This window comes from Aptenodytes patagonicus, chromosome 3 (assembly GCF_965638725.1).
Source record: "Aptenodytes patagonicus chromosome 3, bAptPat1.pri.cur, whole genome shotgun sequence".
NCBI lineage: Eukaryota > Metazoa > Chordata > Aves > Sphenisciformes > Spheniscidae > Aptenodytes > Aptenodytes patagonicus.
Window position 1 is genome coordinate 124,499,373 of NC_134951.1, and position 23,547 is coordinate 124,522,919.

At 37.2% G+C, this 23,547-nt stretch overlaps 1 protein-coding gene across 3 annotated transcripts in view; it reads left to right on the forward strand.

Annotated features, from left to right (window-relative positions):
* TASP1 (taspase 1) overlaps nt 1-23,547 on the forward strand; it is an 87,383-nt gene that overhangs the window by 21,407 nt on the left and 42,429 nt on the right. For 2 of the 3 annotated variants that reach the window (XM_076335071.1, XM_076335074.1), the window contains exons 7-10: nt 783-862; nt 13,741-13,847; nt 21,630-21,749; nt 22,669-22,747. In XM_076335071.1, coding sequence (XP_076191186.1) covers nt 783-862; nt 13,741-13,847; nt 21,630-21,749; nt 22,669-22,747 — 386 coding nt within the window. The remainder of the gene's footprint in view (nt 1-782; nt 863-13,740; nt 13,848-21,629; nt 21,750-22,668; nt 22,748-23,547) is intronic. The other variant, XM_076335072.1, reaches the window with a different exon arrangement.

Here is a 23,547-nt window from a genome sequence, read left to right on the forward strand (position 1 = left end):
TGGTACTGTTGTGCAGCAGCTTTCTGAAAATGTGTGATTTCCAGCTACCACATTCCCCTTTTCAGGGAATCAGATTAATTTATTTAAGGGGAAACAGTTTAGATAACTGAGGCTTTTCCCCCCCCCGAAAGTTACATGTCTATATATAATTTTTTTGCTATCGTTCATTGTCATGGTAGTGCGTACTGTCTCTATACTGTAAAATGTTCAGTACTGACTAGAAAACAACTTCTCAAATTGTTGGTTTTTTTTGCAAATATATTAAAAATTCAGTAGACTTGACTCATTTGCAAATGCTTGATAAAACTCCATGAGACAGACCTTTATCCTTCTAAATAAGGCTTATTTTTAGCTTGTGTTGTACTTCTCAAAGGACTTCTTGATATTCCTGTGGCATTGGCTGACTTTACTGGAAATACCTTACCATTCTCGCCTCATTCATCCCATGTTGTTGGTCTTCAGGATCTTATTAAGTTGTTATAGAGAGCAAGACTCTAGGCGGCGTTGTCCTGGTTTAGCTGCAATGAAAAGCTGGTGCTATTTGGTAATTAATTTCAAATTTAATAGCACGTGTTTTTATCCAGTACTAAACTTAATGTCAGAGCTGCATAGTCTTTTAATGAAACTACATAAGGTTGCCAAATGTAATTGTAGCTGACATTTCTGTGAAATGTAGACAGCTTACAATTTTAAAATGACCAAACCAAATAGAAAAAATAATTGCAAGAAAAGGGGGATTTGTTATATGGTTTTGTTTAAACTCCCTCTTCTGTGTCTCCTAGCTTTTTAGTTGGTGAAGGAGCTTACAGATGGGCAGTTGATCACGGGATACCAGCATGTCCTCCAGGTATCATGGCTACAAGTGAGTAAACTGGTGGTGTCAGTAGGAAGAACAGGACAGAGTAATTTTAAATGGTGCCTCATATTTTGAGGTGTACATCACTTCACTGTTCTTAACGTTCAACTAGCTTATGGTATTATGGTATATAAGGATGGTTTAAGTTTACTAATTTTCTATTAAGTATCTAAGTAGAAAAAATTATGAACTACTACTTCAGCTGCATTTTAGCAACATCTAATTCAAGTGAATTTGTGATTCTAGGATTAAATCCAATGAAGGACTTTTTTTACCAAAACGTAGGCTCTTTAACAGCTCAGTCCTGGAAGTCTGCAGTTGTGATCCATCTTGGATCCCAAAAGCACCAACTGAACCAACATATATCTAAATTCAGCAGGTGACCGTTTGACTCTCAGATTCTATAGTTACACCCATCTGTGAGTTTTTGTCCAGAACTGTTCTGGTGTAAACAGGCTGTCAAATTAATTTGCCCTTTTTTTTTTTTTTTTTAACCTAGGTAGGCTTTGCTTCATCTAATATGGTGGAATAAGCCGATCCAGAAAATAGACTTGGATTATACTGTATATTAGCAGTAGTCAGGTCTCTTACAAAAACTTTTTTTCTTAAAATAAAAGAAGTGATTATGTTATATTGATACACCATCTATAAACTAGGCTAAAAATTAGTGCACTTACCCATGGAAAGCAGGATGTGGTTCCCCTTCCTTCTTTTCTTCAGTCCCCCTCCCTTTTTGAAAGTGCCATTACAACTAGTCTGTAGTTTGCTATAGGTGAAAGCATGCCCTACGCTTCCTGTTGAAGTTATGCAGGAAAGAAATCAGAGGTCATTACCCAAAGCAGAAGGAGAACACAGAAGATTACAGAATGTTTCTTTATTTTACAGTAAACAGTATTACTGCAAAAAATATATGAGTAGTCCCTAAACCAGAGATTGAAACCCAGGACTCCAATTAAGGCTTTTATTGGGTCTAGTTCTAAATGTAGATAAACATCCAGAAAATTGCAGTTCAAAGTTGCTAATACTCAATGCTTAAATGTAATCCCTGAAACAGTGGCACCATTTTACTTGATCATGCCAATTTTCATACATACTCATGATACATTTCATTTTGAACAGAAAGTTTTGATTTCTAGTTCCACGTGACTGAAACTTTTGCCCTATCCATCTGCTGTCCAAAACAGCATTTGCAGAACAACTTTTGGGCTCAGTTAAGCAGAACACCTTTATTTCTGTGACTCTAGAAAGAGTAAAAACACTTAAAGGTTTTGTGTGGGTTTTTGTTTTTGTTTTTTAAAAGAAAGTAGTTGCTACTTATGTGTAGGAGATCCTCCAGAAGGAAGGTTTCTTGACTAACTCTGTTTGCATGCACAAAAGTTTCCGTTGTTTCTAGTACCAGTTGTGTTTCTGTTGTGACAGAGATGATTAGTTGCCAGATGATATCTTGCTAGCCAAAATGTACCCCGGTCAGAGTAAATCTACACATTATGGCTTAAAAATAAGGATGACCACTGCTAGTTTGGTTTACCTAACCCAGACTATTAATTTATTTTGGAGAAACATGAGAAGAATAATCCCAGCCAACATATTTTCACAAACCTGCTCCAAAACACCAGTGATTTCTTTTGTCTCCTCAGTACCTTCAGCATACTTCTATTTAGCAAAACAATTTGCATTAAAACAATTAAAACAACCGGGATTGGGAAGTTAATCCTATTCCAGAGTCAATGCAGAAATGCCATTTGCTGTTGCAATGTCAATGAAAAAAATACTGGTATTAAGGTTGCCAACCCTCCTCCACTCCCCACACCCCCCGCTTCCACCCAGGTTTATACATACTGAAGGACACACCTACATGATTATATGCTTGAGCCATTGCACAGGATGGACCTGCTCTAGGAATGAACTGATGCTGTGAAGCAGGCTGTGACAGTTAAGACTTGAGTGTAGACTATGTGAATGTTTTGCTGGAAGAATGATTTCAGATTAGGGTAATTGAAGGATATGCTAAAAAAAATCAGTGGCAGAGGTATTCTTTGTAATACTGAGCAAATGAATTAAAACTGAATTCTTCACAGATGTTCTCTAATTCTGTTACTTGATCTTAGCATAAATAATAGTCTATGTCGAACTGGATTTACAGAAAGGAGGTATTAGACCATTATAGTCTTGTGCTTCAGTTTCCTTCTCAAAAAAGATGAGATGGCAGTGTCTGCTATTTAAGTGCCTAAAATGGATACGTAGGAAAACAATACTAGCTTACATTAAGACTGCATTATTAGCCATTCTCAGAGGCATCTGGGAAAAGATTGCTTGAGCAACTTAAAATTTGTCATTTTTCTGAAGATTTGAGTACACTTAATTTTGCGGTATAATCATTAATGGTAGTATATCTGATTTTTTTTTTCTTTGAAAAAAGAAGAACACAACAGCAAGAAAGAGCAAACAAAAACCTGAAAAATCAGTTCCAGAAAATGTTATGCTGATTTCCATACCAGTCCTTAGCAAAGATAGTCTTGTAATGCCTAAGCTTCTGGTCAGTGAGGCTGGAAAGTAACCATTAACACCGTGTGTGACAACATGGGATTGTTACAGCTGAAAAGAAATTGGAAACTGTCTCACAGGTAACATGTAAGAAAGCCAAAATTGTTTTTTCCAGTGTTACCGGGGGAGGGAAAGTTAGATGTGCTTCAGAAACAATTAGAGAATGTTGTTTCCAAGGTACCACAGAAGATCTCATCTGAAGCGAGCTATTGCATTAAATAATGTAACAAACTTAATCAAAAAGTCTCCCCTTTTTTTTTTTAATGCTTGCTACAATTGCTATGGTAGAGTTTGCATGGAGAACTGGAGGTAAATCAGCTTGAAATTATGTGACTGTTGAATAGCTCTGTAAAATGAGGGGGTTGGACTAGATGACCTTGAAAGGTCCCTTCCAACCCAAACTGTTCTATGATTCTATGAAGAACTGAAGTAATTGCCAAACATCAGGAAAATAAGTTTAGTAACTTAATTACAAAAACCCAAACCCAACCCCCCCCACCCCCCAAAACCTTAATCCAAATCTTAGACATGTACTTACAATAAGTATTAGCAGGGAGAACTAGGTGCATATGTTTTGGCTTCTCTGTGCTGCACATGGAAAATACATTCTTGAAGTCGCATTATTCTGTCTCCCTTTTCCCAGACCTGAGATGGCAAGAGTAATGTTATACATGCTATAAGGCTGTGGGATTGTGTGGTTGGTTTTGCATGGATGGAGCTCTCCGTATGATCAGTTACAAAGAAAGTTGCACGATCAGCTTTGTGGTCACACTCCATAATTCTCTCAGAACTATCAAAGTATGTAAGCACCAAACTGAAATGATGTTTTAAACCATGTTACTTGTTGAACTACATCAAGGTTATGTCAAGGCTCACCTGCTTTGTCTTCTTCAGTTTGCCAAGTGTGCGAGGAAATGGGATTTCTACCATTTGTAAAAATCTGGTGGCTTTCCAATGTAGTGAGTGTTTTGTTTTTTTTTTTTAAAAACACTGAAATGTGATCTGCCTGTATTGCCTGCAGTCTGCAAGAAAGCTGAATTTATTAATTTCTGCCAATACTAGAGCCCTTGCTAGCTTATGCTAGAGCTTTGTTACCCTGTGCAAGAGGCTGCTTTGAAAGTGTGATCAAAGTTTTAAGAATGTAATTACAGTTTAGAAATGTTAATTTACTGTATCATGCAACCTCTTATAAATGTTAAAAGTATACTTTAAATAGGCAACATAAATTTAAGGTACAGCTTCAGCTGTGAGTATCTGTGCCTGCACTAGTAATAACAGAACCACTTTTATCTGAATTTTTCTGTTCAGCCTGTAGTAGATGCAAAGTAATTGATTTGGCAAAGATAACATGATGTCGATGTTAAGTCTTCAAAGGGAAAGAGAAGGAAGGTAACTACTCATGCGGCAAGCTTGTACCTCTAACTCTGATAATGTGGAAGTGACTATAAGTACTTCAGTAAATTATATTACATAAGAACAAAAGCAGCTGCAGTGGATCCACGCAGCTTGATGACTGGAATCCAGGATAGCCACAAATGATACTTAAGGAAGAATATAAGAACAGAGCAAATATGTACTTCCCTTTCCCTACCCCATTTGCTATCCCAGACTCTACATTCCTGAGTCATGACTGGTTCCTGCATACATGGAGGTAATCAGTGGCATTTTCTGCCATGAAATTGTTGTTTCCTCTTGAGCCCACATTAATTTCTGGCATCTGCAAAAACCTTTACCGCTTAACTATGGGTTGTGTGAAGAACTACCTCTTTTTCATTATTTGGAGACTTGCTGAATAAAATCTGGTGTTTTATTGTCAGGTCACTACTCAGAATCCTTCTTCACTCAAGTCCTCTTAGTACCTTGAATAACTTAGCGTCATCAGTAAAATCACATCATGTTGTTGAACAGAATAGGTGCTACTATAAGTTGATTTGGCATTCCACTTGTAACAAGATACTTATTTACTCCTACTTTGTTTTCTGTTTTTTAACCAATTTTGTGTATGCAAGGATATTCCCTTTTATCTTATGGCTGCTTGGCTGCTTTAATGAGGGAGAGCCTTTTCTAGATAAGTGTCATGCAGATTTGTCATACTTCTAGTGATACTCTATGTCTCCCTGTCCACCAGTATTACCTCTTAGCCTGCCTTTCCTCCAAACCTCACGTCACTCCCAGTTCTCTCCCCCACTTCACTATTATTGCATTAAGAAAAACGTGCCATATTGCTGGAACTGTGCTACGAGGTTCAGTCAGTGGCTCAGGGCAGTGGCTTAGACTGTGTTTTGTTCCTTTGTTTTTAGGGTGAGAATGAGAGAGATCTGACGAGAAACTCAAGGGTTTTGGGGGTTTGATTAGGAAGCTTGGTTAATCTGAATACATATCTGATTTTAGGAAACTAAGAGGTACCTCTCGGATAGAAGGTGCTTGTCTTTTAACAGTGAAAGTTGCTACCATAATATGCCAAGTAAATGAGCTCTGGTAAGTGCATGTGTTTCACTGGCAATAAAAAAAAGAAAAAGGGAAGGAAAAAGAAAGGGCCAGACATGATGTAAATCCTCCCTGGAATTGGACATAATATTGTAGGTTCACTTGCAGTTCTGAAATCTGAACAGCTAAGTGTAGCCCACAGAATGGCTACAACTTAGCCAGGAAAAAAAGTTGGGCCGAAGTACCCAGAAGGTGCTTTGAATGAAAATCTTCCAGAGAGCAGGAAAGGCTGCTTAATGGAAAAAAGAGATTTCTTCCAGGAAGTTGTAAGAAATAGTATGTCCAGCAACAGTTTACCTGGAGTTCTTGTTATGAAGAACAGACTATATAGTAGTGCTCTGAGAAAGATAGGTTAATTTCTTTATATGTTTTTGATGCTGAGTGCGGTTTTTTCCCATTCATGTTGCTGTCTGTATCAAAGTATGGCAACATGGGAAGTAGCGCTGGTAGTCTTTTGTCCGAACACAAGCATAAGCGGTGTTAATTTGTCATTTAAAATATCTTTGTTAAAATAAAATTCATTTTCATCTGTGCCATTTATTTTAGCAACTGCTCAACAGAATTCTTCGCTGGATCATTTTAATTCCTTTGGGTTAACTAATTTGCTAGTATATTCCTTTTTAATTCGCTTCCCTCCAATAGTTGCATTCTCTTTTAATATGGAATAGAAAGATAAAATGTAGAAAGTTCTCCATTCTGGTTCTTTCAGTTGATTATAAGAAATGTCTGCCAGGGGGTGCTATATGATTGGTCAGAGCTCTATCTGTACTCCAAAGATTTTAAAATATTCTTTGACTTTTCTTAGTATTTTCAATTTACAGTTTGCTTTTAAACAAGGCTTGCTGAACAGTCATAGGTTGCATAATGTTTCGTTGCATAATAATTTGTTATGACCGTAATAGAAACATTGGAGTTTGTTTGTATTCCCAGCTTGCTGTTCCACCACTGTAAATAGGAAGGTTGCAGTATTGTCCTGAATTTGATTTGTGATTTAGTGGTGTTAGAAATTTGTATTTGTTAACTTCTATTTGAAAACTTAATTGTTCACTTAAATATTTTTTTTACCTAGCCTGAAAATATGTAAGAGAATAGATGTGGCTTATAAAACCATGGGAATTTTAAGGAAACATAGGCTTTTTTCTAAAAACTTTTTGCTTTAATTTTGGACAAGAAATATTAGTGTACTATAATAAACAGCCTGTCAGCTACAGGCTTACTTAGAGTACGCAGACCTAGAATTAACAGGTAGATATGTATGAGTTTTACCAAAAGAAAAAAAAAAAGTGCCTTAGTCTTGCATTTTGTTCTGTATGTACAGTTCACTAGTTTCAAGGAGTCCATGAATAGGACAATTCTAATTTTCTTTCTAATCCTTTCGAATGGGCTGTGAAAGGTGACTAAGAAGAGCTATGCAGAATGGGGAATACAGTTGTCTTTCATTTACTTAGTCACTGTGTCATTGTATAATAGAACTGTCAAGATTTTTGGTTAAATTTTTACTTGTACATAGCATAACGGTGAAAGGAGTTACGGGAATGATCAGACTGCCAGAGTGCCAACAGGATTAGTACAACAGATGAGTAAATGATGTGGAAGCAAACAAGTGGCACACAGATGACATCTCTGAACTGACTCGGAGACCAATGCTCTGCTTCTTTTTTCTGCCACTGACCTGCTTGCTGAAAATTACTTTCTCATCCCTTTCTGTAAAGTCGTGATAACAATGTAAAAAGCCTGTATAAAAGCTGTGTTTATTGCCTAGCCATGATAAGGTAGGAGGTGGATCTTGTGCTAATGAATTATGTAATGAAGGTCTTGAGGTCCTTTCTCATCAGGGTACCCAGTAACACCGGAATCTTTTGAAAATGAGAAAATCTTTAACAGTTTTAACTTTGAGCAAGATGTGCCTGTGAGATCTTTCTTCTGCATTTATAGATAATACATCATATTATCAAACACACGTTCTGACACCACGTCCACTAATACCAACCTCTCATGCGGGCAAGTGGAGTTGAGCGGGAGCTACTTCCACCTGCTCTGTGCTCAGCCACTGAGCCTTCTCCACGGCAAACCTCTACACTTGTCTCAACTTCTACAACTCTGCTGTGACCAAGTATTCCACCCAGTGCTTCCGCCGTCTAGCACAGTTAGACCAAGACGCAGTGCATTTAAGTACAGAGTACACGTGGGTAGCTCCTGTTGCTACCTTGTGGGGTTGAAGGGAGAATGTGGAGGGCTGGGAAGATGTTTTCAGGTCCTTGAAGTTTATTCGTTCTTAAAGAGGCACCCCATGCTGCATTGCAGGGACGTGTGATAAATACCGTAAATGTGAGACTGAAGTCCTGAGTTTTTAATAACGTTCTAGTTCTGATACGCTTCTGTTGTCAGTCATTACATGTCCTTAATCTGGATGAGGCCTGAGTATGGCATTTAAACACTAACAGACAATCATTTTGTAAAGCTGTGGGTTTTTTTTGTTTTTTCCCCTCTCCCAGCAGCTCCGAAGTAGTTTTATTTATGACAGTATGTACATAAATAAGAAAGCAAAACAGAAGGGCTGGTTGTACTCTGTGGCTTCCGAGATGCAATTCTTTTAAGAATGAGTTTGAGCGTACGTGCTATTACTGTGTAGGGAAGTAATTGTCAGGGACTTTTATCTGAAAGCATATATTTGATTTTCATCTAAACTTTTAAACTCTTGAGCAAAATCAAAGGATATAGTACTGAATACTTTTCCGTAGATTCCAACAACAATACCGCTGGGCTGTGATCCAAGAATTTTTCAAACTAAAATTCCATCTACTCCTTCACCTCTCTTTTTCTAGCTTCCTCCCCTCCCCAGTCAATAAGCTCTACCTCTCTTGCTTCTCTTTCTCCTTGGCCCAGGCAACATCAGGCTGATGTAGCTATATTGCATTTGTTTTAGGAAAACATGCCTGTCTTCAACACTGTGTTGTGTCCTTTTCCTCTTCTCAAGCTTGGAATATGCTGTCTTGTTGGAGAAGGTGAGAGTGTTTTTTGTACTGTCATTTAGGACAAATGAAATTTCTTAGCATCCTTGCACCACGAAGTTAAGTTTTTGTTTTAGATTTAATGTGAATTATGAACTTAAACTGTGTGTAGGCATTTTCCTTCTATGTATAGTGCTTATTTTCAAAATAATTTTTCAGTGGGTTATTTTTCCATGTTATGTGTGCATCATTAACCAAGCACATTTGAATCCTGGATTTTTTTTAGTTCATAAAATGTTTTATTGAACTTAAAATCCCATAATATATTCTTTGACAAGGACCAAACTTACAGATATTTTCAGAAAACTTTAATGTCATCTTTCATTTGTTTAGTGTGAAGCTCACTTGTGTTTTCTAGTTTCTTTTGTCACTTGTAGAGCAAGACAAGGCAACCAGAATACTAGCCAGTTTAAGGGCATTTATAGCGATTTTACATATATAAAACATTGCAAAGGCAGGAATAAACTGAGTGCAGGCAACCTTTCACTTGCTATTAGTCTTTATTCCCTTATTCTGGGGGAAAAAATCAAATTCAAGATTCAAGACATTTTATTTTTAACTCATCTGAAGTTGGGCATTGGTGTGGTTTAACCCCAGCCAGCGACTAAGCCCCACACAGCCGCTCGCTCACTCCCCCCGGTGGGATGGGGGAGAGAATTGGAAGGGTAACAGTGAGAAAACTCGTGGGTTGAGATAAAGACAGTTTAATAGGTAAAGCAAAAGCTGCATGCGCAAGCGAAGCAAAACAAAGAATTCATTCACTCCTTCCCATCGGCAGGCAGGTGTTCAGCCATCTCCAGGAAAGCAGGGCTCCGTCACGCATAACGGTTGCTTGGGAAGACAAACGCCATCACTCCCAACGTCCCCCCTTCCTTCTTCTTCCCCCAGCTTTACATGCTGAGCATGACATCATATGGTGTGGAATATCCCTTTGGGCAGTTGGGGTCAGCTGTCCCGGCTGTGTCCCCTCCCAGCTTCTTGTGCACCCCCAGCCTCCTCGCTGGTGGGGTGGGGTGAGAAGCAGGAAAGGCCTTGACTCTGTGTCAGCACTGCTCAGCAGTAATGAAAACACCCCTGTATTACCAACACTGTTTCCAGCACCAATCCAAAACACAGCCCCATGCTAGCTACTATGGAGGAAATTAACTCTATCCCAGGCAAAACCAGCACAGGCATAAATCTATGTGAGAGGAAAAAAGAGAAATTGCTAGGCTTTGTTTTACAAACTGGTCCTTTATTTCACAATTCTTCAGTCACTTTGGAGGTATTAGCTGTTTTATCCTGCCAAGAGGAATTAGTAATCACTGATAATAATTATTTCCCCTACATAATGAAAAGCAATTATTCATCAGTCCTTGCTAAAACAAATTCTTCAACTTTCAAATGAATGTTATTCCTGATAACTATTCTGAAGTTGAATGTAGCCTGACCACAAGAATTTCCACTCTAGGGGAAGTCTGAATAGACTTTCTTTCCCTCTCAGTATTGAAAGGTATGACATTTCATGCTAAACTGAATAAAACTTAAGAGTTATTGGATTAATACATTAATTCATATAAGTAACTCTGGGAAGGGAGGCACGATATTAAAAAATCACCCTCCTCTGCCCCTGAAAAAGAACTTCCCCAAAACAATCCCCGCCTCCCCCCAGAAGACCCTCAGATGTTTCTGATCAAAATTCATGTCATCCGGAAGTACAGAACCATGACTGGCACCATCTCTATCTAGCATAACAGTATGAACTTTCTAATGTGACAAATATCTCGGTATCTGTCACAAATAGGAGCTGATGATTAAGTTTTGTAGATATTGTGATGGAGAAAGCTGGGAAAGTTTGTGTATTTTACTCGGCAAACCTGCTGGCTTTCTTAACGTAGTCTGTTCTGTATTTGTGCGTTTGTGTTATATTAGTTATGGTGGTGTGTGATGCACAGGGATAGGATCATAGAGGACTGACATAAATTAGAATATGTGAGGTTTTGACTAATTTAATTTTTTTTTTTTTTAACATGAGGTTGATCAAATATTGAAACAGAGGCCCAGAGGAGTTGTGGAATCTCCATCCTTGAAGATATTCAAAACTTGACAAGTTCCTATGCAGCCCTTTTGAATTGGACTTGCTTTTCTTAGGAGGTTGGACTACACGATCTCCTAAGATCCCTTCCAACATATATCACTGTATGTTACTAGAAAACTTTCTTCGTCTGTCTAAGATATGCAAAAAATGCATGCCACAGCATCTCCTGGGGCTCTGGATATCTGATCATTCGGTAAAAGACTCCTTGATGCGCTGCACCACTTCTGCTTATGAGACCACTGAAGTAAGAAAAGCAGTAGAGAAAAAACGCATGACAAGTCTTTATCCCAGCATACAGTTGGAAGGCAGTTGGGTACCCAGGAATTGAAAATATTTCTGACACCTGGGGACTAAGCACAGTTTTTTGTTAGCCAAAATTATTGCGTTGTAGGATAGAGTCATCCATTCTGTAACCGTGGACAAGGTGGTACGTTGCTAGCCTAATTTCATATGTAGTGTTTCTTGTTGCCTAGTAAAACGTATACTACTTTGTTAATAATGACCTGTTTTCTGCCCTATATTTCCTAGCTTACTAATACCACTTTGAATTAACAATGCAGGTAAGAAGTTACTGTGAACAATTAGATCCTTCAAAGCAAATCTTCAGATTTTTACTTGTTTTGAAAAGACAAATAGGATCTTAAAGCACAAGGTAAAATCTGAAAATGGTTTAATTGCTTAGCTCGAGACTGAGGACTTAAATGACTGAAACATCTCGCTTAAGCTTGGAGAATTTCATGTGTTGTGGAAAAAATGGCAGGATAAGTAGCAACCAAGGTATAGTTGGAGTGATGATGCTGAGAGGCTGTATAGCAGCACTCTGTGTAGCTGGCAGGGCAGCTTGGAACTAGCCCGTGGGTTCTCTAGTTTTGATCCGATCTTTGTGCATATATTTGAACTGTTGAACACGCAAATATTGCAGAAGGTTTCAGGACACCGCTAGCATTAGATTCAGGAGTACAAGGAAAACTTCTCGTCTTCAGGTTTTCATGTATGGGCTCCTGCACCCTTGTATGTGTCTTGCTTCTCTAGGTACACCTTTTCTCTGAATTGGCAGGAGGCAATGGCAGCAGTAGTTAACAGGCTTAGGCATATTTATCCCTGTGTAATACCTACTTTTGATGAGTACCAAGGCCAGGCACCATTCTTACCCATATTGTGGCTCTGCCCATCGCTATTTGCTATATTTATTGAAGTCATGTCAACTTACAAGTTCTCCTGTTTAAAAATTCTATTAAAAACAATGTGCTGGCTTGGTTTATTTTGGGGCACTTCTGTTTAACAAATTCTTTATCTGTGTGGGTTTTTGTTTGTTTGTTCCTCCCCACCCCCAATTAGTACTAGACTGAAATGATTCTTTGCCTGCTCCCCCTTATCAAGTGTTTGTTTTTTACCTCTTGGACCTCATTTCAAACATAAAATGTGTTGTCCAAAGTAGCTGCATTGATCGGCTCTACGTGGTAGAAAGAGTTCCTTTCTTGGTGATGGCAGATTAATATGTGTTTACAGTTTTAAGAAACTGGTATTCATTAGGTTTCTGGAGAGAAATGCCAGCTTTCTCATTACTTTCAGGTTATATACTTGAATAACTGTGGTAGTTTAAGGTCCAGTTTTATGTACTTAAAAACAGGTTTAAAGGAGAGTTCACTAGGCGATTTTGGCACCTGCATGGGGAAGTTTCAAAGAAGTAAAATGCTCACTGTCTGTGTACTTTGAGAATTGTAAATGAAAGCTTTGTGTTCTGTTGGCTCTGCAATATTGATTTGATTCATAGACTGTTCTTGCAGCTGTTCCAGTCTTCCGAATAATAGTGATGTAGCTATATTCAGAATTTCATTTAAAGTGACATTTTTTAAGGCTTATAGATTAAATAGGAAACCTGTGCTTTTTAACTTCCATTGAATTTGTGACTTACCTGTGTATACCTCTGCCCTCCTAACAGCTTGATTTTGCATGACTAAACAAGTGACAAAAGACATTTTTTCTCCCCTTCCTCTTTTCTCTACATTTCAAAGGGGATGTTAAGACAATCTGTGGATAACATCAAGTCAAAACTAATTTACACTAAATATGTCAATATCTGCAATTTTTTCATGAACTGAAACTTCTAAAATGGGAACATGTCATTTTGGTCTCTTAAGCATAACAATTTTTTTTTTTTACTCCACTTTAGAGAACACTTCCTTTCTGAATGTGGGACTTAGATGTGGAAAATACATGTTTGTCTTTTCAAGACCTAGGTGGTCTTTAGACTGTGTTGGATTATGGAACATAAAAATATTGCTAGACTATTGTGTGGCTTTAAATATATGGGTAAATGTACAGATATGCAATTAAGGTAATAAAATAGTAGCCTAATTTTATGGATATCAGAATGAGCTCACATGGTATCTATTTACTTGTCAGCAGACAAAAACAATAATTTTAACACAAGCCGCCTATTCCGTTCTCTTCTGTGCAGTGCTGCTTTTTTGCCAGAGAGATATTTAGACCAACATAGCTTCCATATGTGTTCAGCGACTTGTTTCTACTAGATATTTTACCCATTACTGTTGCTGAACAATAGTAGAACTTTTTTCACTTAGGAAAATATGTAAACATGTTGTACTGAAACTTAAATACTTTGTTGTTGGCTTTTTTAATTGATGCTTTTTGCATCAATAAAAATATTTGGGGGGGCGCGACCTCCAAAATGTAAACGTATCAATATTTGTTTAAATTAAGTAAATTTTACTTAGTTAAATGCTTTTGAATTCTTTTTATAGGGTTTAGTTTAGCAGCTTTTAGGAGGAACAAGAGGAAGCTGGAGTTGGCTGAAAAGGTGGAAACAGATCTCATTCAACTAAAGAAAAGAAGACAATCAAATGAAAAGGTTAGTTCCTGCTGAAAATTTTGTTGTGCCATCCTAAACTTATGGCTGATTGCTAATAAATTTCATACTGTATATAAGATGAGACAAATGTAGCATCAGAAGCCACTTCTCCTTGGCCACCCTAATGTTTAGATGATACAGTGATAACTTTCTGCCTTGCTATTTGAAAACCAAACTGTCACTTTGTATCTTGTTTGTGCTATGAAAAATATTTTGCTCATTTTGAACTGCAAATATGACAAATGTAAACGCAAACAGATAATTATTTACTGAAACATTTTCTTTAGCTTGGGATCTCTGTCACTGTTTCCCACTTTTTAATGTTTCCTGAGCGCACTGCATTATGGAGCTGGAATTGGTGAAATTTGAAATGTCAGGTAGGTAAACATGTGCATCTGTGCATGCATCTAGCATTGACCTGGCCCATATTACTTGTACTACAAAACTATTAGGATTCCCTCTGTTCTCCTCACTCTTCGTTTGAATTTAGAACCTTTTTTACCATTTGAGAATGTCACAGTATTTGTGTTTACTGTTGAATACAAAAGTATAGCCTATTAAATTAAATGCCTATGCTTTATTTGGGGCCTGTGGCCTTTCGGATTGGCCGTTTCTCTTTGCTTTGGTAAGCTGACTGACCACTGCCTTATGTAGTTGCATATGTTGTTATAAATAACGTATAAACCCCAGAGAATTGGCAAAAAAGTTTATTCTCTGTAGTCTGTGCAAATGCAAACCAGTGATAAATTAGGCATTTTTCTTCTGTGTTCTTAGATAAGAAGTTTTCCCTAGCAGGGTGCTAATTTTTCTATTTTCAAGGAGATAAGACCTGTAAAGAAAGTAAGGGGTGGGGGGGGAGTTAGTTATTTGCTTTGGAACTTTTCCTGTTTACAGAACTTCACATACCTCCTTGTGAAACTAATGGTGTTAAAATGTAACTGAGGGAGGAGGGGTCTCTGTACAGTATTGATGTTCACGTAATAAGGGGCAAGTCAATGCTTGAAACATATGCCAATGCATGCGCTTACCGACCTGCAATTTGAAATTTCAAGGGCTCCAGAGTCATGTGCAGCGCTTGTGGGAGACCCTCAAAGGCCAATGATGGTAGGTAAAGGAGGTGATCAAATAGAGCTCTACTCACTGGTAAGTAATCCAGTAACATCACACCCCGGTTTTGTCAACTTTCTGGGCCCATCCTGTCCATGAAGGGGGGATGAAAACCAAACCATGCTAACAGTGTGGACTGCTTGTGTTATCCACAGAGTGTAAGATAATTGCAGGAAGTTAATTCCTGTAAGATAAACTTACAGGAAGTTTAGTGTTTCAAAATGACGTAGAAATGAAAAATCAAATTCTACAAGAGCAAATTCTAAAAAAAAAAAAAAAAAGTAGGATAATTCTCTCTAAGCATCATTTAGCAAGGATGAGGCACATGATCTGTCATCCCAAAACTTGTACTGTCAAAGCTGAGCTCTCATAAAAGATTTAAAAATAATTGTTTAAAAACCATTTAAATACTTGAATAATTAAAAGTTAATCTTCTTGTCAAAGTTAAGCTTTAATTGATAAATACTCATTTAATTTTTTCATTTGCTGTGCTTCTCTGGAGCTGCAGACCTGTCCCTTTCCACAGGACTTGATAGCTGTTTCATTGTTTTGTTTGACTCTCACCTGCTTCAACCCTAGGCTGCAGCTTAGCTTGTGTGCCTCTGTTGCCAGTACTGCACAGTTGTTATAAATTCTGGTCATTTTTTTGTCTATGAAATTTTAGAAGTTGGGAGAAGAGCAAGGTAGAAAGGATGTTAACAAAGTTGAAGCTGAATGGAAATCATAACCAAAAGGCCTATGGGAAGAGAGAATATTGCAGACCAAAAAAGGCTGAAATTACCTGGAAGTTTTGGCTGCTGATAAATTTCACTAGCTAAAAATCAACATACAGTTTTAAAAATTACTGCTCAATAAAAGTTAAATTATATTATATTTTATATTATATATTACATTTTTAAAGTTGTAGTTACTTATATATTGATTAGTGACTTACATATTGATTAATTATTATTGATATAGTTAAGAAATCATTTTTGTCTGTGTATGAATTAGCTGAACATATTCACAGGGGACTGGCTATGATGTGTTAATTCAGCCAGGTGCCGTTCTGAAGTTCTCACCTCAAGCACCAGTAAACATCAGAAGTAAATGTTTGTCTTCTTACTGTTAACCTGTCTTTTACCAGAGGAAATTGTCATTGAAAATAGCTTGGTAGAGTTTGGCTAAAAGCCCTATTTTTAATTTGTCTTCGGCTATTGCAAACTTTTTTTACAACTATGCTGAACTTACTTGTAAGAGGAGTTGTCCTCTCCTTGATTTGAATAACAGTGGCACAAAGAATTTCCAGTGCACATGAATTTTTTTTTATAGATTAGTGTTTATAGGTTAGTTTTTTTTATAGGCTAGTTATTTAACTCCATAAATAACATTATTTAGTTTGAGGTTTATTAAAACTGATTTGGTTTTTATCTAGTTTAACATATGTACTCAAGTATGTGCACAACAGTTTGAATTATATGTATGGAATCGGCAGTTGCATATTCTTCAGCTACTGTATTGAGACAATAACACTGAACATATTTAGAAAAGAAAAATACGTGTCTTCATTGCACAGAAGTATGTTCTTTTCTCTGTATTTTGTGCATTATATTTTTTGTCACTGATCATTTTGAACGTACCACGTGAACTTTTAGCCAGTTCCAGCTTGAACTCTTTGGGTGAGCAACAGTCAATGCATAGCAATATGCATCATTCCCATTATATATGGTGAATTTTAATCACTTAACTTTCTCCTCAAATCAAATTTTTTATGGGCGTTTGAGGGTAATTGTAAGTGTAGCCGTCAACTACGGCAATCCTAGTGTCTGTCTTATTTATTCTTGCAGTTTGAACAGGAATCTGAATTTTATGCATTTCGCTTTCCTTAAAAAAGAAATAAATTTTCTGTCCCACGTCCATGCTGAAATGGTCTTTGATGATAATACTTTTTAGACTTCAAAAGTGTACTTCCAAATCCGTTTACTATGAGGAAAAGAAACCTAAATACTTTTCATCCATTCCAGTTAAAAACCCAAACAAAACAACAAAACTCATCTGTGGAACACAGTATGAAATAATTCCCTCATCTTGAACATGGAGGTCAGACAAAGTGTTCTGTTTACATGCCAAACAACTATTAAACTGGAAAGGCTAGGGATGTTTATCGAGCTTTCTATGGTTAGATCGTAACTGCCCCTTTTCAGACGTATGAATGTTGCACCAATTGTGCGTACTCTGTCGAGATTAGATTGCTATGAGAGTACATCACGCTATGCTGTCAGTTGCCCTAGAGGAAGATGTTTCTAGAAACTGGGGTGTATTAATTGGTCCCAGTGCTTCCAGAATAGTGACATTTTCCCTTGACTTAGATGGATTTATAAGTATTTCTTTAAAATACTTTCATAAATAAAATTTGGCTTAAAAGATTGCCTCTCACCTTGTTAAATACTGCTGTAATCGGCAGCGCTCCATCTAGAACACCTCAAATCTGAAATTTTAAAAGACCAAAATATATTAATTGTCGCTATATTATTTTCTAGATAATGCTGTCCACTGTTGTGCTCCTCTGTAAAGGGCTGACATGGGACATACTAGAAGATTTATCTGTTGCCCTGTTCTGAGTAGGAGGATACTGTGAAAAACCCGTATTTTTAGGGGAATCTACTTATCATCAAATCCTATTTATTTGTGTGGATAGTTGGGTAATAGCATATAGATGTTAATTGCTTCCATCTGATTCATTTTGCATTTTGTCAGTTATGATCCTCAGAGATGAGATTTAATGGTAATTACTTTTCATGGAATTTCAGAACAATCTCAAGTCAAGAGGGAAAAGGCCCTGTGTGTAGATATCTTTCAGCGGGCGCTGGGTAGAGCTCTCCTAAACTGTTAATTCCTTTCTTAGGGGCTTGTAAAATGATGACTGTTTATGGGTTTCTTTATGTGCAGAAGGGGGGAAGGATGAGATTTCTAAAAGACTTGATAGAACTCTGCGTTTGTGCAGATGAGCATCTTCCTGCTCTGTGTGCATGTTCTTAGCTAAGTTTGAATATTTAGTCTGTGATTTCATGAAATTAACTTCTTTTCCTGTCGCAAGGTGCAAATTAATTCAGTAATGTGAGGTCTTACTTTTGACATTGACTTTCAGTTTTTTCCATGTAAAATATTAACTACATGATAGATTATTTTTAGGTTGCAATACTACATTGTTAAAACCCTCAAACTGCTTTTGCAATGGATGTGTTAGTATAAATTATTAGCTGAAGTCAGATATGGAATTTGTTAACAGGTATCACCAAGTAATAATCAAGTTTCCTTTGGAACTTGCAAAATTTTGAAATCTAAGGTGCTAAATTAATGAATCAAATACATAAAAAGATAAGGGCAAGCAAGATGGATCTTGTTTAGTCCCTGTTGAACCCATATAGAATTTGGACTTATTTTAGACTTTAGACAGTCTGTTAAATTTGCCCTTTTTTTTTTTTTTTTTAAATTTTAAAAGAACTTCAGGAATTGTAGTGTTTAACGTATTTCTATTGATTGTCTTTAATATTAAGCTTGACAGGATCCTGTATTTCTCAACATTCATGTGGTTTGAAGAGCTGAAATGTGTGACATTGAAAGTCTTCTCACCAGGTGCATTCTTCCTCAGGCACATAATGCCTTTTTGGATGGAGAGGTGCAGGGAGTACCTTTGTTAAATTGCGATGAACTCTTCATTCACTAGTTCAGAAATAGGGTTGTTGGTACAGTCTACCTATGTAGAAGACTTTTAGTACCGAACTATAAAATTGATTCATGGTGTCACTTGTAAGTGTGTGAAATCAGTGATGTTGAAACGGGAGCAAACAAAAATAGGTCTAGAATAGATCCGACAACATACTTTTCCCATTGGATATGGAATAGAACTGGTCCTCACTGGTTCTCACTTTGTTGAGTAAGGATAAATATAGCAACAGTAGTGATTCTTTTTCTGATCACACCCCCCCCCCCCCCCCCCAAACTTATATTACTGATAAGGAAAATATGGAATTCCTTTGCTTCAGTGATACAAATTTCCTTCAGAAGGTTGTGTGGGCCAGGTTAAAAAAAATGCTTCCCTTAGAAAAGGTTTCCAGCCTCCTAAGTTGCCAAAATAAAATAAGCCAAAGCAAGCACAGTATGCTGCTGAATTGACAGCAAATACTGATATGAAATAGATCTTCTTTTAAAGGAAATAATAGTGAAGAAGGTTTCTGTGCAACATATACTTGTAAATGCTTGTGGTTTTTTGATCAGAATATCTTTTAAAAAAAGAAATTAGTTATATAGCTACTGAAGGCAAGTATTTTATGCATGTGAGAGCTAAAGCAGAGGATGGACGGCAGATTGAGCAAATAGTTTTACAGATGCTGCAAACATTTTTTCTTTGCTGTCAGATGATACAGAAAACATACTGATCCATCCTGAGCCTCATCTTTCTAAAATGTATTTCTGTTTATTATGGGAGCGCCAAGTATTCGATGTAATATGAATTAAGACTACACAGGTGGCCTTAATTCTGGCATTTCCTAACTTTGATGGGCTGGATTTTCCTATCTGTAGTTGTCTATTAATCAAGTTTTTTGTTGTGGGTATAATTTCCTTTGATAAAAGGGGGCAGGAGATCGACAACAAAACCTGCATCATATTAGTTGTTCTTCTCTATATAGAAATCATAGGAAAATTCATGTTGGGAAGAGAGCTTTACCCAGTCTGATCTTGAAAACCTCCAAGGATGGGAGTCTGCACCTCCAGTGAGCAGCCTGCTCAGCTGCTTAAGATCTTTTCAATCCACTGAATAGTATTGTTCTAATTGGGTTAATAATACCTGAACTAGGTTGTGGCTGGCAGTCCTGGGACATGTGAAATACATTTGCCTGTGAGATGTTAAGGAAAGGTTCCTTAATTTTCTTTTATCTTTAGAACTTGGAAGGGAACTTGCTCTTTTCTTATCCCCTTTGCTCCAGTCCTCAAAATTCCTTTTGCCTCTCCTTCTCCTACCTTCCCCAATCCTGGTTTTTACCTTCCTCTGCTTTTCAACTTGCTCTTCTTCCCAATGCCAGCTGGGTCCCTAGATCTATAGTTTTTCACCTCTCTTTTTCTAAGCAGTTATTCTGCTTTATTGTTAGGACATCCGTCTGTTTGTTTTAATGTTGAATATGGTTAGTGCCAGCTTCTGAGTGTAGGACCTGCTTAAGAAGATCTAGGTGTAGGGTTACTCTGGGTGAAAGCCAAGGATGACAATCCTGCTTAGGAGTTCCCGCTGCTTGAAAAATACTGTAGAGCACTGTAGTGCTGGATTGCGTATTTTTCCTTTTAAGACTGGTGCAGTATTAACTCAAGTGTTACCTCTTAAATTAAATGTGGCCAGAGTATCGTTAGGATGAGTCTCCTAAGAATTCTGCTTGACGAGTGACGTTGTATGCCCAAGGAAATTTTAATAGATGATGGGAACTTGATAATTTGAAGTTGAATAGTTGGATGTAAATTTTTTTCTTTCTTCCTCCCTCTGGATTGTAGTCCAGAAAATATACATTTATATGAATAGCTTAATATCCTTCGGGATTATTTGCTTGGGTAAGTTTTTGTAGGATTTTTTTAATGCCGGTAAGTTTTTGTACAGGAAAAACTGTTCAGCTAAAGGCTTGAGGGCTTGTGCAACAGCAGCATTCATCTTTGGAGTACGTGATGGATGATGTATCAGTTTTGTTTATTCGTTTTATTTTATGTACACTGCATGCTGTGTCCCATCAAAAGTGTGTGATTGGGCATGAAGTCAGAGTGCCTTGGCCTGGGTTCTGCAGAGAAAGGAATCTAGGGCAAGCCTAGGCAGAGAGGGGAAAATTGCTTTTTCTCTTCGAGCGGCTGAACGTGTTGTATTAAGGAAGAGGGGAAGGTTGGAAAGATTGAAGATGAGGCAGCTGAAGTGTTTATGAGACAGTAGGCAGAGAGCTTGCATCAGGAATGAATGCTGAAAGACCCCTGCTCTTAGGGGAGCAAATCTGCCTCAAGCGATGGAAGTAAGGACGCTTTTCTAGTGACCCAGAGGGAGCGAAGGGTAATCTGTTTCAACCAGGAAGCCACTAAAGATTGCTGAACTGAGAACAAGTCTGGGAGACAGAATCTGTCCTGGGGGAGATGTCTTCTCAAGGCTTCTATTTATTCTCTTGCTCAGAATATCAGAATTTTCTCTTTACATGGTAAACTGCTTCTTGTGGAATTTTTGTTTTTGTTTTGTTTTGTTATCATACATAGCTTTAAAGATCAGAGTCTCTGAAAATGCCATCTCAAAGCTGTTGGGAAAGGCCTTTTGGTATGGCATCTTTGGAATGTGTTGCTGAATCATTTTGTAGTGGACAAGTGCCCACCACTAAGAAAACAGCGTTTTTGGCACTTTCGTGAGTAAAGGCAGGTAATCTAAGCATTGGATGAGTTCTGAGATGTTTATTACCGTCTTGTTTCCAGAGAAGTTTTCTTCAGGTCCTGTCTGAGGCAAGAGAGCATTTTGGGAAGATTTATGGCAGCACAATCGGTACAATATGCATGATAACAAATCTGTTTTGTTGATCGGCCTGTCACTTGGTTTTGTGCACATTAGTTTGCACACTCCTAAGAAGTATAATCTGACTTTAATATACTATTTTTAGTAGTTGTTTCTGTTTGTGTGTCCTCCAGGAGAACGACTCAGGAACATTGGATACAGTTGGTGCAGTTGTTGTTGACCAAGAAGGAAATGTTGCTGCTGCTGTCTCCAGTGGAGGTTTAGCACTAAAGCATCCTGGAAGAGTTGGTCAGGTGACTATATGTTTTCAGTTGGGAATGATTGTTCGGCTAATTGTGACACTAAGCAAGAGGTGTTAATGCAAACTGATGTCCTCCCTTCCTTCCCATTAAACTCTGAAGGTGTTATCACTGCATTGGAATGCAAGTTTTGTTTTTAGTGTCCTCCATCAGTGTTGTAAAACGTTGATAGGTAAGAAGTTGTTCTGTAATTAGTTACCTTTTGCCAGAGCTATTAATAAGTTAATTTCTTGGGCTTAAATACCTCCTCAATACCACAAATAGTCTCTTCAGTGCTTAGAGTGTTTTTAAATAAGATTTTCATCAATATTTAGGGAAGCTGTCCTAATTAATTTTTAAATGATCTTGTGAATTGGTAGAAGTGACAAAGGTATTAAAAGAACACATCAGGTGTAGGCATGCCTTATTGTTATTAGGTGAGGGAATTTTGAGGTGCATCAGAGATGTCATACTCCGTTGCTGTACAGCTGTATTTTTGGTTGACTTTTGCCACTGTCCTAAAAGCAGTTCTCTTTTGAAATGTATTTAAAATTTTCTTTTGGAATAGTAGAGTGAAAGGGACTTTATATAAATAGGGAACAGCTGGAATTATTTTGCTTTTGATATCTGTACTACCCTCATTTTCTGTAAAGTTAGGTTAGAATACCGTACATCTGTGATAATCACTCAGTTCTGAAGAATAGTAAAAGAAGATGTAGCAAAATGGATTGGAATTGCAATTTTTACTGTTATGATTTTCTTATTTATCTTTTGTATTAATACTTGGATTTTTCTTGGGTATCTTTTTTTTTTTGTTGTTGTTATTGGTTTGGGTTTTTTTGGTGGTGTTTTTTTGTTCTGTTTTTTTAAGGGAAGGGAACAAACCAAAAACCTTGTATACTTAAATTTATGGAAGATGCACTTCTTTCTTTAGGCAGCTCTTTACGGTTGTGGCTGCTGGGCTGAAAATACAGGAGCTCATACCCCTTACTCCACTGCTGTGAGTACTTCAGGTATTTGCTACTTTTATAAATATTTCAAAAAGTTGCTATCTTTTTCTGTAATTAATTTACAAATTCCAAATAAAGTATTTCTGTGAGTGGTGAATTAAAATATTAACATTATTTCCAGACTACATTCTACATGTGTATCGTTTATTTACATATAAAACATATATTTTATATATGTCAGTATTGTCTTGACATCTGTGACTTAATCTCTGTTGGTTGCTTACATTGGTCATTTTACTTAAAAAACCAAATTAACAACCATGTAAACTTTTATCCCGTCCAGAAGATTTTGTATTGCACTGAAAGAATGTACTCTATTTGTTATGTATTAAGGGACTTGTCCTCCTGTAAGGAAGTGCTGTTACGAGCTTAATATTGTGTTAAACACAGTATGCTTCTGTGACTGGAAGCCTTCTGTAAAGGACTAAGATGATTAGAGGGTCCTTCAACATAAGAGGGTCCCTTCAATACAAAAATGCTACAAAATTGCATTTTTCCCTCCAAAAATATTTAAGTACTATTTTAAGTGAGTATTTAAGTGAATTTGTTCTTCATCTCTCTTCCTCTCAAAAGGAAGGGGAAAAGGCAAAACCAAATGACTAGTATAAGTGTTTTGGAAAATATTTATTCAAAAATTGTGAAAGTAATATAAGAATTAGGGTAGCTTCTCTTCTCTTCTTTGGAAGTCTTGGGATCCTGGATACACAAAAGTATTTTGTTCATTTGATGCCTATCAGCCAGCTGTCACACAGAGCTTTTGTATCAGTCGGCATGCTGAGCACTGGAGATACCGGTTGTAAAAA